The sequence below is a fragment of the Simochromis diagramma genome, unplaced genomic scaffold (assembly GCF_900408965.1).
Source record: "Simochromis diagramma unplaced genomic scaffold, fSimDia1.1 OVJJ01000159.1, whole genome shotgun sequence".
NCBI lineage: Eukaryota > Metazoa > Chordata > Actinopteri > Cichliformes > Cichlidae > Simochromis > Simochromis diagramma.
Genome location: NW_024387197.1, coordinates 228,015 through 242,209, shown reverse-complemented (window position 1 = coordinate 242,209; position 14,195 = coordinate 228,015). Strand labels below are relative to the sequence as shown.

At 39.2% G+C, this 14,195-nt stretch overlaps 1 protein-coding gene and 1 long non-coding RNA gene across 3 annotated transcripts; one reads left to right on the top strand and one right to left on the bottom strand.

The window, feature by feature from the left end:
- Positions 1-582: 582 nt before the first annotated feature.
- Positions 583-13,778, top strand: LOC120745303. Its single transcript, XR_005698608.1, has 3 exons — positions 583-979; positions 4,889-4,893; positions 13,767-13,778. It is a non-coding gene; the product is annotated as an uncharacterized LOC120745303 (long non-coding RNA).
- dhfr (dihydrofolate reductase) lies at positions 2,919-13,256 on the bottom strand. Of its 2 annotated transcripts, XM_040050033.1 has the most exons (6): positions 13,108-13,250; positions 12,584-12,633; positions 6,350-6,455; positions 6,025-6,148; positions 5,673-5,788; positions 2,919-3,352 (listed from the first exon to the last, which is right to left on the bottom strand). In XM_040050033.1, the coding sequence occupies exons 1-6, from the start codon at positions 13,197-13,199 to the stop codon at positions 3,271-3,273; spliced, it is 570 nt and encodes a 189-aa protein (XP_039905967.1). In that variant the 5' UTR covers positions 13,200-13,250; the 3' UTR covers positions 2,919-3,270. The 2 variants fall into 2 exon arrangements, with proteins under 2 accessions (XP_039905967.1, XP_039905968.1); XM_040050034.1 differs by lacking the exon at positions 5,673-5,788 and having other exon boundaries at positions 13,108-13,256.
- Positions 13,779-14,195: the final 417 nt, after the last annotated feature.

The window sequence follows — 14,195 nt, the reverse complement described above, 5'->3', positions numbered from 1 at the left end:
AAGGTGTATAACTTAAACTGAGATTTATTTTACATTATTCCCAGTATTAAGATGAATTGACAGGTTTGAGTTGGATAAAAGGAACCAGCTCCAGAACAATTCACCTCAATTGGAAAATAAAGATTAAGTAAATTCTAATTTCAACAATTTCCTTTCATTTCACGAAGAAATAGTCTGAAAACAGAAAAGGGGATAGTTAGAAAGACTTATGTGTGTGAAGGGTTCAGATTTACATATGGGCCCCAGTTTTATACTCCATTAGACTCCACCAAAAACCTGCCAAAACAGTTATTTTTAAGTATCGCTGAAGAATCCTTAATAGCTGCACAAATAATGACATGAAGAGTTTTGTCCCATGCAGAATTCACTTCCTGCTCCTTTTGACAATGCCATAAAGGTCTGTGGTCCAGCTGGGCATGGCAAAGGTTAGCTGCTATCATCCTATTTGCTCAGTATGTAACTGTTAACAGCATCAAAGTGCTAAAACTATAATAAAGGCAAAGTCAAAAGATGCACCTCATCAATGTTTATAGTTCATGATTAAGAAAAAATTCAAGATTCAAAGATTCAAAGCATTGTCATGTGTACAAAGAAAATAATTTCTCTGTGCAATGAAATTCTTTCTCTGCCGTCCACACACAGATGCCGGTTAATATGTACAAATAGAACTAGAACAGATAAAATACAAATAGTATAAATAAATAGAGACAAAAATTGAAGTATTAAATAGATTTGTGTGCAAAAGAGCTATGAGCTTAATATGCTGGTTTGATATGTAAGATGACCTGATGTGAAAAAATTATTATTACTGTTAAAATAGGTCAGCTGTTCAAGAGTCTGATAGCAGTGGGGAAGAAGGAGTTGTGGAGTCGGGATGTTCTGGATTTCACACTTCTAAACCTTCGTCCCGAGGGCAGAAGTGTGAACAGTCTGTGTTGGGGGTGTGTGGGGTCGTTGAGGATGGAGGCAGCTCTCCTCTGTTGCTGTGGTAGGGCATGGTTTGTCGCTCTGCTGCTGCGGCCCAGAGGAGAGAGCTGTGGTGTGCAGCAGGAGGTCGTTGAAAAGGTGCTGCAAAGAAGAAATAATTGTGCAAATATACAGTCATTCATCACGTGTTGAGTATCAGTAAGGTGAACAAGGTCTCACAGTTTGACGCTTATCCCATGGCCCGGGTCAGCAAGCTCCTGGACCGAGTAGGCACAGCTCATGTTTATTTATTCATCCAGGGGCTACTGGCAAATTTTCTTGGATTGGATGGATGGAGGTACAGTAACTGGTAAGTACATTCCTAAAACAAAAAAAAAAGAGGTGAGGCAGGTCTTGGGGCTTGCCAGTTACTACCACTGGTTTGTGGTCAGACCTGACCAAAAGGTGCCAAGGATCTGGTCCAGTGGATGGAGCAGAACCAGCTGGCATTTGTACAGGTAAAGAAGGCCCTCTATGGGGAACCCTTACTCCACACTACTCAATTTTCTGTCCCTTTTATTCATGAAATGCCTTGAATAGAGGGGTGGGGGCAGTTTTGTCCCAGCAGGTACTGGAGGTCGATTGCCTGGTCGTTTGTATCAGCTGAAAGCTGTCAGAGTGGGAAGCCTTGTAGACTTTACTTTGCAGCCATTTAACACTCCAATAAAATTTTACCAAGTTAACAATCCTTGAACCAACATTCTTTTAATAGCCAGCAGAGGGTGACTCCTGTGATTTCAGAGACACTTTTGATTGTATGTAAATCTATGAGAAAAGGGGCAAAAGTACTCTAGGTCTCCAGCCTGAAGAACCACTATCTTGATAACTTTATGGGCTTGTTCACTAGATTGAAGTTATATGGATTAAAACATTAAGCTCAGTTTTAAAATTTTGGTCCTCATTAGAATCACAGATGAATATAAATCATTGGCTACCAAGTTGATAATTACAAGCCGTTGGCCAATTAGTGTGTGGTGTCCTCAGTTTCCTCACACATTTGATCGCTGGCTGGAAAAAGCTAAGATGGAGATGGTGAAAACATGCATCTCAAAGCTTCTCTAACTAATTTTCTATGGTAGCTATCAACATCTTTTTTACAATGACAGCTTTATCCTACCCTTATTAGTGAACATATAGTGCTTAAGAAGCAAATTTAGCTGTTGTAGCCATCCAGCCATCCATTTTGTAACTTTTGTAGCTTTTGTCAAAAAGGTAATATAAAATAAAACTGATGATGTAGATCAGTGAATCAATTTGTCGTTCACACTTGGCATTCAGCTTGGTGTCATTCCTGTAGAGGAGGTGGCTCAAGTCGATTAGTGAAGGGACAATGTTGCCTGGATTCACAGACTGTAAATGAAAGACTGAATCTTTGGAAGCATTAGGATTAAGGGGAGAGATTCATGATTGCTGGACCTGGAACAAGCATGTTCTGGAAAAGTAAAGATCTCTAATCTGCCTTTCATCAGCTCCAGTATTAAGCATCAAAACTGCTTTCAAAGCCTTGAGGCATAAATTCTTCACTGACAGATTGTGGGAATTCTTAAAAATAACTTCGTAAACTAACACCCATTTGGAACAATCCAGATATTTATCAGCAAAAGAAAATAAAGTTTTTCATCATGGTATGAGAAAGGGATAAAAAATCTAGAACATCTTATACAAGATTTCAAATGTATTTCATTTGAATAACTATAGAATTAGCAACAGTAAATTCCTTGAATATCAGCAACTGAAATCCATTGTACAGGAAAAATTTAATCCCAGTCAACACAATCTATAAAAAGCTACTTGGGTAACAAAATCTCTGTACCCCCAAATGGTAATCAAAAATGTATAAGGTGTTGTTTAAAATTGACAATTGTTCTTGCAAAAGCAAAATGTGTTCGTCACCACTGTGCATTCAGATCAAAATTCTGATTGCAAAAGGAAAGACAGGACAAAATAATAAATAAATTAAACAAGTGACTTTCCAGAAGCCACGGTTGCACTTTATTTTGTTTACTTTGCTGTGACATATTTATATGAGAAAAGAGATCAGAGACTACACCTTTACATGCCTCTTCCTTTTCTAAGATCATTCGTTACTTGAAGAAAACAAAACTGAACAAACTCAAATCAAACTAGATCTAGTCCCAGCATCACTTCCATCACACCTGTGAAGTGTGGTGGATCAATTCCAGTACTACTTAACACATTGTTTGGAACAGACGGCGAAAAAACAAAACAAACCTAAGTCCAGCATTTACATAATGGTGATCATTTACAAATCACATCAACTTTTTTGATTTCTGTGTTGCCTCATCATTCCTGGATGCTCTCATAGACTTCAAATCGGTACTGAATCCCATTCTCCTCCTGCAGCTCTTGTGGTACATCTGGAAACCTGTAGGAGAAATGATCTTTAACCTTTAATGCATCTTGATTCATCTACAAATAAAGTTTAGAGGCAAGTGCATTATTTCACATTCAAATACCCAATTTCAACATCATTCACATAACACTTTATTATATAATCAACCTTCAACATTTTCCTTACTTTGTTATGTGTGTACCAAGGAGTATTAGAGCCACATTAAGAAAGAAATGCTATTGATCATTTTGAGAAGGAGGTACAAATTTTGAGATAATTCTTGAAATAGTATTTTGACTATAAAGTTGAAATGTGTTGATTAGTTGTTTTTCCATGATGAACTGCCACGGCTGATGTGACCCTATACAAAATGCCCGGTGTAGAGGATCAAACAAATTTTTTTCCATATAAAAAAAAAAAAAAAAAAAAAAAAAAAAAAAATTGTACTGCGATGATGCACTGCACTGCATTATTATTTTTTTTGTGTAGTGTCAGATACTCCCTCTCGACACTTGCATGGACAAAAATAGTCACACGGCTCCATTATAGAACTTGCAAAGATACAAGAATTTCATGCACTGGCCCACAATGGGACAAATGGGATTCTGGTGGAATACAGTAAAACTTCCAAATATCAGTGGCTCATGGTAGTGCCAACTCCAAGCAACAGTTACCTCAAGCTTTATATTATAAGGTAAAGACCCTACAATAATACAAAGAAAATAGAGAAAACAATCAGATGACCCCATTTGAGCAAACACTTTAGCAAGAGTGGGAAGGAAAAACTCCTTTTTAACAGGAAGAAACCTCTGGCAGAACCAGGCTCAGGGAGGGGCAGCCATCTGTTGCGACCTGTTGGGGGTGAGGGGAGGAAGACAGGACAACGACACACTGTGGAAGAGAGCCAGAGATTAATAATAACTAATCATTAAATGCAGAGTGGGGTATAAACACATAGTGAGTGAAAGGGAAACACTCAGTCCATCATGGGAATCCCCCAGCAGCCTAGACCTATTGCAGCGTAACTAAAGGAGGATTCAGGGTCACCTGATCCAATCTATATGCAAAAATATCCAAAATGAGACCTGGTTCCACAGAAGAGGGGCCTGGAAGCTGAAGTCTCTACTTCCCATTCAGTACTATATTTCAAAGATTTTCAGGGCTGAGTTCAATAACCTTAGTTTTATCTGATTTTAGAATGAGTAAATTAGAGATCATCCATGTCTTTATTTCTTTAAGACATCGCTGAAGTTTAATTAATTGGTGTGTGTTATCTGGCTTTATGGATTGAAAAAGTTGGATATCATCTGCATAGAAGTGAAAACGTTTGCTATGCCTTTTAATGATAGTGCATAAGTATAGTGTAAACAGAATTGGTCCTAGCACAGAATCCAGTAGAACTCCCAAAATTATCCTCTTTACACACAAGTAATTAAGTGTGTGAAGAGGAATCTCAATACAAACAAACAAATTGGAGACTGTTAGATAGATATGTTTCAAACAACTGCAGTGGATCACCTTACCTATCAGCATGCTCTAACCCAGGGGTGGGCAACTCCAGGCCTCGAGGGCCAGTGTCCCTGCAGGTTTTAGATGTGTCCTTGATCCAACACAGCTGATTTAAATGGCTACATTAGCTCCTCAACATGTCCTGAAGTTCTCCAGAGGCCTGGTAACGAACGAATTGTTTGATTCAGGTGTGTTGACCCAAGGTGAGATTTAAAACCTGCAGGACACCGGCCCTCGAGGCCTTGAATTGCCCACCCCTGCTCTAACCACTGTAATAAAATATAAGGATAAGCACAGAGACAAGTAAACTGACAGAGGCCATAAGAAGATCATTTTCCCTTCACTAAAGCTGTTTCTGTGCTGTGATGAGCTCTGAAACCTGACTGACTGTTTGACAACTACTCTTTCAAGAACTTTTGAGAAAAAACAAAGGTTGGAAAATGGCCTATAATTAGCTGACAGATGGGTCAGGTGATTGCTACTGCCAGCTCGACAGCCTGTGGTACGTAGCCAATTATAAGAGATAAGTTGATCATATTAAAGAATTGAAGCATTAATTAATGGTACGACTTCTTCGAGTAAGGGCCTGGTGGACGATAAATAAGAAATAAAACAGTTTTCTGGATTTTCCAGCTAGGGTGGACAAAGCTAAGCATCAGGGAAACTCCATCTGGGTGTTTTTGGAGTGGACAATTGCTGCCACGCCCCCCTCCTCCTCGGCCTGTTCTTCGAGGATTCCCGACAATTAGTGTGACTCAGGGGTATTTTAGTTCTGTTTAATGATTTGAAATGTGTGACAAATATGCATAAACTAGTGCCAAGCATGTGTGATGGTTGGTCTTACTCTGGCAGCAGACGATATTTGTCCAGACTGATCTCAGGTAAGAATGTGTCGCACTGAAACTGCTTCAGAATTTGAGTGACAAACAGTCTTCTCATTCCCGTGCTCCCCATCATCTCCTGGATGATCAAAACATAATTAAAGAGAAAGGTGTGTAGTTGCAGCTTCTCTTGAAGTGCTTCACTATATAACCATCAATAGTAGCAGTCACCAGTGTGACAGTAAAAACCATTTTGGAGTAACTATTTAGAGTCCAGCTGACTATTAATATGTAATCAGTTAGCCTGGCCTACTCTTTTTTGGTTAATTCAAAATGACCAATTTTTGACTCTAAAAAAAGTGAATACAAACATACCTTGTAGAGAGAACTGCCTCCTATAACCCAGACCTGATCGGCCTGATCAGCCAGTTCTGTTTCGATTAGCCTGAGGGCTGAGCTGAAGTCTGACGCCAAGTAGTGTGCTCCTGCAGGGGGCACTCTGGACCAGAATGACCAGTTACAGCATGTCAGTTAGAACAGGGCAATACTTTGTGTAGCAAAACTCTGCACTGAGTAATAAAATCCCCCCCACACACACACACACACTCACACAGACACGCAGGAAGTCAATGCACTGCACACTGGGCATTATGATAAAACGTGACACCGTGAAATGGCACCAACTGTGTGTGACAAATACTTGCACTTCCTGCTGAGGACAATGTTGACTCTGTTGCTCAGAGGTCGGTTCTTCTCTGGGATGGAGTACCATGTCTTCTTGCCCATGATCACCACATTCTGCTTGCCTGCACAAAGACAAGTTTTGAATTCATTTAATCAATTATTATTATTACATGTTTTAGCGTGCAATCTCCAGTGCATGGAGTGTCAAACTCCTTTTATGTCACAGGCCACATACCGCCCATTTTGATCTTAAGTGGGACGAACAAGTGAAACTCCACTTTGTGTCTGTGTAATTAAGTTAAATATGTAACAAATTTGTCAGAACTCTTCAGACTTAAATTGTAAGAAATAAATGTGTAAAATTACAGAAAAAGTCCTGGTAGCTGACCACCCAGTCTTTTGTTTTGTCTTTTTTCTCCGGTCCTCTCCTCAATCAGGAGTGACATGTTTAGCTGCATGTTCTCCTTAAATTGCTGGCTGTCTGAGTGGTGTCCAAAAAAATGATGTGGGCTTTATAGATAATTGAGAAACTTTCTGGAGCCAACCTGGACTTGTTAAGAGAGATGGCATCCATCCCACTTTGGATGGAGCAGCTCTCATTTCTAGAAATCTGGCCAAATTTATTAAACCACCCCAAAATGTGATTATTCAATTCAATTTTATTTATATAGCGCCAAATCACAACAAAAGTCGCCTCAAGGCGCTTCATAGATACAGAGAAAAACCCAACAATCATATGACCCCCTATGAGCAAGCACTTTGGCGACAGTGGGAAGGAAAAACTCCCTTTTAACAGGAAGAAACCTCCAGCAGAACCAGGCTCAGGGAGGGGCGGGGCCATCTGTTGCGACCGGTTGGGGTGAGAGAAGGAAGACAGGATAAAAGACATGCTGTGGAAGAGAGACAGAGGTTAATAACAGATATGATTCAATGCAGAGAGGTCTATTAATACATAGTGAGTGAGAAAGGTGACTGGAAAGGAAAAACTCAATGCATCATGGGAATCCCCAGGCAGCCTACGTCTATTGCAGCATAACTAAGGGAGGATTCAGGGTCACCTGGTCCAGCCCTAACTATATGCTTTAGCAAAAAGGAAAGTTTTAAGCCTAATCTTGAAAGTAGAGATAGTGTCTGTCTCCCGAATCCAAACTGGAAGCTGGTTCCACAGAAGAGGGGCCTGAAAACTGAAGGCTCTCCCTCCCATTCTACTTTTAAATACTCTAGGAACAACAAGTAGGCCTGCAGAGCGAGAGCGAAGTGCTCTAATAGGGTGATATGGTACTACAAGGTCATTAAGATATGATGGGGCCTGATTATTTAAGACCTTGTATGTGAGGAGCAGGATTTTGAATTCAATTCTGGATTTAACAGGAAGCCAATGAAGGGAAGCCAAAACAGGAGAAATATGCTCTCTCTTTCTAGTCCCTGTCAGGACTCTTGCTGCAGCATTTTGGATTAGCTGAAGGCTTTTCAGTGAGTTTTTTGGACATCCTGATAATAATGAATTACAGTAGTCCAGCCTGGAAGTAATAAATGCATGAACTAGTTTTTCAGCATCACTCTGAGACAGGATATTTCTAATTTTAGAGATGTTGTGCAAATGGAAGAACGCAGTCTTACATATTTGTTTAATATGTGCATTGAAGGACATATCCTGGTCAAAAATGACTCCAAGGTTCCTCACAGCGTTACTGGAGGCCAAGGTAATGCCATCCAGAGTAAGAATCTGGTTAGATACCATATTTCTAAGCTTTTCAGGGCCGAGTACAATAACCTCAGTTTTATCTGAATTAAGAAGCAGAAAGTTAGCGGCCATCCAGGTCTTTATGTCTTTAAGACATTCCTGCAGTTTAACTAATTGGTGTGTGTTATCTGGCTTCATGGACAGATAGAGCTGGGTATCATCAGCATAGCAGTGTAAATGTATGCTATGTCTTCTAATGATGCTGCCTAAGGGAAGCATGTATAATGTAAACAGAATTGGTCCTAGCACTGAACCCTGTGGAACTCCATAATTAACCTCAGTGTGTGAAGAGGACTCTCCATTTACATGCACAAATTGGAGTCTATTAGATAGATATGATACAAACCACTGCAGTGCAGTACCTGTAATACCTACAGCATGTTCTAATCGCTCTAATAGGATATTATCGTCAACAGTATCGAATGCTGCACTGAGGTCTAGCAGGACAAGCACAGAGATGAGTCCACTGTCAGAGGCCATAAAAAGATCATTTGTAACCTTCACTAAAGCTGTTTCTGTGCTGTGATGAACTCTGAAACCTGACTGAAACTCTTCAAATAAACCATTCCTCTGCAGATGATCTGTTAGCTGTTTGACAACTACTCTTTCAAGGATTTTTGATATGAAAGGAAGGTTGGAGATTGGCCTATAATTAGCTAAGACTGCTGGGTCTAGAGATGGCTTTTTGAGTAAAGGTTTAACTACAGCCAGCTTGAAGGCCTGTGGTACATAGCCGATTATTAGAGATAGGTTGATCATATTTAAGATCGAAGAGTTAATTAATGGCAGGACTTCTTTGAGCAGTTTTGTAGGAATGGGGTCTAAAAGACACGTTGATGGTTTGGAGGAAGTAATTATTGAAGTTAACTCAGAAAGATCAATTGGAGAAAAAGAGTCTAACTTAACATCAATGGTACTAAGAGTAGCTGTAGATAATATTACATCTGTGGGATGATTATTGGTAATTTTTCTCTAATGATAAAAATTTTATTTGTGAAGAAGTTCATGGAGTCATTACTAGTTAACGTTAAAGGGATGGTTGGCTCAAAAGAGCTCTGACTTTTTGTCAGCCTCGCTACAGTGCTGAATAGAAACCTGGGGTTGTTCTTATTTTCTTCAATCAGTGATGAATAGTAAAATGTTCTGGCTTTGCGGAGGGCTTTCTTATAAAGCAGCAAACTATTTCTCCAGGCTAAATGATGATCCTCTAAATTTGTGACACGCCATTTCCTCTCCAGATTACGAGTCATCTGCTTTAGGGTACGTGTTTGAGAATTATACCACGGAGTCAGGTACTTCTGATTAGAGACCTTAGTTTTCACAGGAGCTACAGTATCCAGAGTCGTACGGAGTTGGGAGGAGGAAGCAGAGATGTCTTACATGCCTCTCTGCAGCTTCTCTCCTCCCATTATCCACCCAAAACCCTGACCATAATATCCTATTAAAGCATGCAGTACGTATTACAGGTACTGCCCAACAGTGGTTTGTATCATATCTATCTAAAAGAGTTCAATTTGTTCATGTAAATGGAGAGTCCTCTTCACACACAGGTTAACTATGGAGTTCCATAGGGTTCCGTGCTAGGACCAATTCTATTTACATTATACATGCTTCTCTTTGGCAGTATCTTCAGAAGGGATAGGATACATTTTCACTGCTATGCAGATGACACCCAACTTTATCTATCCATGAAGCAACACCAATTAGTTAAACTGCAGGAATGTCTTAAAGACAAAGACCTGGATGCTTTCTAATTTTCTACTTCTAAATTCAGATGTAACTGAGGTCATTGTACTCGGCCCTGAAAATCTTCAAAATATGGTATCTCACCAGATTCTTACTCTGGATGTCATTATCTCAGCATCCAGTAACACTGTGAGGAACCATTTTTTTGACCAGTATATGTCCTTCAAACGCACATACTAAACAAATATGTTCGACTGCTTTTTTCCATTTGCACAAAATCCCTAAAATTAGAAATATCCTGTCTCGGAGTGATGCTGAAAAACTAGTTCATACATTTATTACTTCTAGGCTGGACTACTGTATTTTATTATTATTATCAGGATGTCTTAAAAACTCCTGGAGAAGCCTTCAGTTAATCCAAAATGCTACAGCACGAGTAAATGGTAAATGGACTGGTTCTTATAAAGCGCTTTTCTACTCTTCTGAGCACTCAAAGCACTTTACTGACAGGGACTAAAAAAAGAGAGAACATATTTCTCCTATATTGGCTTCCCTTCATATGCTCCCTGTTAAATCAGGAATTGGTATGATGGTATGGTCCCAGTCTGTCTTTTCATGTGACTGGCCACATAGTGTGCCCCATCAAAATAAAGTCCCACCCCTACCTGCATAGATTCTCAGCAGGGCTGAAGATTCAGCTCCCACATACAAGCGGGCCATTAATAATTAATAATAATAACAACCAACTTCTGACAAGCTTCTGTTTTTTCACAAAACCCAAAGTATGGGTTTGACATAATGACATAATTATGATGGGTCTGGACAGAGGTAAATCTGTGCTAAAATCCTGAGCTACATCTGTTGAATTGGAGTGTGTTATGATACACAGTGAATTACTTTTCGATATATACTACTCTCCAAAATATGTAGTTTCACAATGATAGTGTAAAGCACATTACATTATTTACCATGTTGTTTAGTTTATGTGGATGTTGCTAAAAAAAAAAAAAAATGTCATGTGGTCTCTGATTTTGTGGAGGGGAGAGAAAAAAAAAAAAAAAAAAAAAAAAAAAAAAATCGCATTTTCCACAAATCTGCTTGGATCCCAGTGACGTAAACTTCGTCTCTGAGTAGTGACTGAAATAAACCATGAGGTGCAATCAAAGCATTGTAAGATGTTGAAAGTAAGATGATAAATCTTACTTTCAACATCTTACAATGCTATGATTGCACCCATTCCCCAACTCTCTGTGAATGGTACTCAAGGTCATTGATCAGTTTTTGATCAATGGTCATGACAATTTGCATATTAATGATTAAGGAATTCTCAATAAAAATTATTGACAACAAAAACAGAGTAGCATTCAGGTAGCTGTAGGGCTGCAGCTATCAGCTATTTTAGTAATCAAGTAATTATCGATTATCCCATAGATTATTTTACTCTGATGTGCTGTGTAATCCATTAATTTAAATGTTATTAGGAAAGGATTAGACAAAAGTAGGAAAACAGTCAGGAAATACTCTTAAGTGTTCAGTTTCTATGCCATATGTGCCAGATACAAGATCCAGAACAGGAGTGTCAAATGTATCGCTCGCGGGCCACATCTGGCCCATTTTTGTTTGACACAATTATATCTGTCCCATGATTAATTTCATAAGTCAGTTATTAATTGTCCATCGGTATGTGGGAGCCGAAATCTCAGCCCTGCTCAGAATCCATGCAGACAGGCGTGGGACTTTTGATGGGCACACCATGTATGTCTCCCCACACACCAAAGAAAAAGTTAAATAAATGAGCTGCAATACCTGTAACTTGGTCAATCATTTTTATAGTCACTATCTAGATGGGTTTTTTTCTGTAATTTGAGGTTATCACGTTTATTATTTTTACGTTTCAAAACAGTATTGCCAACAACCAGAGTTTGCTCCTCAACACATGAGGGTGGCTTCGGTCGCACTGACTACAGGTACAAGTATCATTATTACTAAAGGAGGCAGAGGAGTAACTAAACTTCTGACACACTGAGCAGGAAAGTGCAGGAGGGACGGGTGGAGAGGCCATGTTGCTAGAGATCTGGCTACGAGCTAAACTAAGCTAGCGAATCCAGAAAGACACACTGAATGAATACTGCGAATATAATTAGTGGGTGAATCGAATTATGTGCTTTGGCGTGTGTGAGCTTTTTATTAAAATTATAGGCCATTGTAACAGATAAGTTATACAAAAACACCATCATTCATAGTAACAGGAGCAGGGAGTGATACTCTACCATAGACAGCACCAACACCAAGTCGTGTTCTTTCACCAACATGTAGGTAAAATAACAGAGGTAACTAGTAGGTGTTGGGTTAGTATGATGTTAAGCAGAGAAATCCAGAAGGATGAATCTTGGTGAATTTTGCAAAGAAAAAAAAAGAAGATTGAAATAGCTGTGGTAGACATGTACCTCAAGAAGAGGGAGGGACAGGGTAAGGGTGGAGTAAGGTGCAGTCTTAAAGAGATAGGACACTGTAAGTTGGTATCAGGAAAGATTGTAGCCAAGCAGCATTGTTTGTATGTGTTTTTCTTGCTGCTGTTACAACCAAGGCTACGTCCACACGTACCTGGGTATTTTTGAAAACCGTTTTCAAAAATACCCAGGTACGTGTGGACGTAGCCCAAATTTCCCCTTGTGGGACAATTAAAGAATTATTCTATTCTATTCAACCCTGGCCCTTCGATACAAGCAGCACACTTGTTGCTTTATGTTCATGTTTAAGTTAGGTCACTCAGAGAACTTTGACCAGTGACTAAGCAAAGACAAGGTGGAGATGAGTTACCTTTCACTGACGGAGTTGCTGTCATCTTTCGGAAATGTGCGAATTCCTTACTGTAAAAGAACATGTATGTTTACAGATGTACATTTTAACGTCGCTACATCAGCTCGCTTGACCTTAGGTTAGACTTAGCTTGTACCAACAAATGTCCCATATTTAAACTGTTGTGAATGAATTGTTGGCCTATAATCCGCCAAACACATCTCAGACTTATTTCTCATGAATGATATTAAGTCACTTTGAGCCAGAAACAACATTTCTGTCACAGTGTAGAAGCTGCTGTCAGGTTTTGCCAAAGTCACTTGTACACGTCCATTACCCAGATAAGATATTAAAAATGTTTTCTTCACCAGAGATCTAGCCAAAGCATATTGATTGTCTGAAGATATGTACAGTGATTAAAAATGTAGCACAGCCGATGTACAGTGCCATACAAAACGGTTCATTTCAGAAATCCTGCCGATTAATCAATATAAGCACAGATACTCGACATAAGAGATACAGAAACATCGGCCGGCGGGACTGACCTGAGCCTAATGGGGTGCCATGGCAGGTTTCCCTTGTTACCGAGTCCCCGGTCAGGGCACACGGCCACAATGGCGTTCAAAACGCGGGCCATCGTTACCGTGGACTGACACTGCACACTCCCGCCACAGAAACGCCGGAAATGACGACGATTGCTTCTCTTTTTTTTCTCCAACTTTATTTCAACAGAAACCTTTTTTAACAACAGCAAGCATAATACATGGAGAACACAATGTATTATTGTAGTGCAAAATTATAATACAGTGGAACAGTATGTATAATTAAACAAATAGGATAGAAATACAGGTTAAAAGGGGGACAAAAGCGAGAGATGCTGTGACGCCGAATAATTAAAGAGATTAAAAATATTACAAATATTAATGGTTTTTAAAGCTTTCTTGTTGTGAGAGGAACAAATTGTAGTCAGAGATCTAATTCTTTCCTGAAAGGGGAGAAGTACAGTTTCTTGTTTGAGAACTTACATTTAATGGTGAAATACATCTTTCACTTTATTATTAGAATAGAATAGAATTTTATTTCGAACATGCAAATATAACTGAAATAACAAGAGAAAAAAGAAAAACAAAACAAAACTTAAAAATCATCAAATTTTCATGTATATATTTATGTCTACAGAATGTGTGTGCTCGAAAAGGAGTAGGAGTAGTTTACACTTTTACGGTTCCTACCCCCTTTACCCCCTTACTGATCAAATAAATGATGATGATGATATATAGCGACAACGATGTAAACTCTGTGCAGGCAAATACTATTGTACGCAAATTCAGCTTTTCTTCACTTCCAGTTAAAGTGGGTTTAAAGTGCACCGCCTTTAAACTGCCCGCTTGTGGTCATTTTACAAACAATGTAGCATGCAGAAGCTGCATGTTGCATATAATGATGCAAGGAGAATCCTTCTTAGGATACCTAGAGGGTCTAGTGCCAGTCAGATTTTTGAAGCTGTGGGTATTTGGACTTTTAAGGAATTTAATGTTCACTTTTAGAGAACGACTGGACGGCTCTAGAAACAGTATAATTTTCAGCACACACAGATCCGACAGTGAGCCATCCTTTTAACTATGGAAATAAA

What these genes read in the sequence shown, in the direction of transcription:
- dhfr (XM_040050033.1), bottom strand. Translation starts at nt 13,199, where the DNA reads ATGGCCCGCGTTTTGAACGCCATTGTGGCCGTGTGCCCTGACCGGGGA. An exon ending in GAGGCAGTTCTCTCTACAAG is followed by an intron (nt 5,789 to 6,024) that starts GTATGTTTGTAT and finishes TTGATCATCCAG; the next exon opens with GAGATGATGGGGAGCACGGG. An exon ending in AAATATCGTCTGCTGCCAGA is followed by an intron (nt 3,353 to 5,672) that starts GTAAGACCAACC and finishes TTTCTCCTACAG; the next exon opens with GTTTCCAGATGTACCACAAG.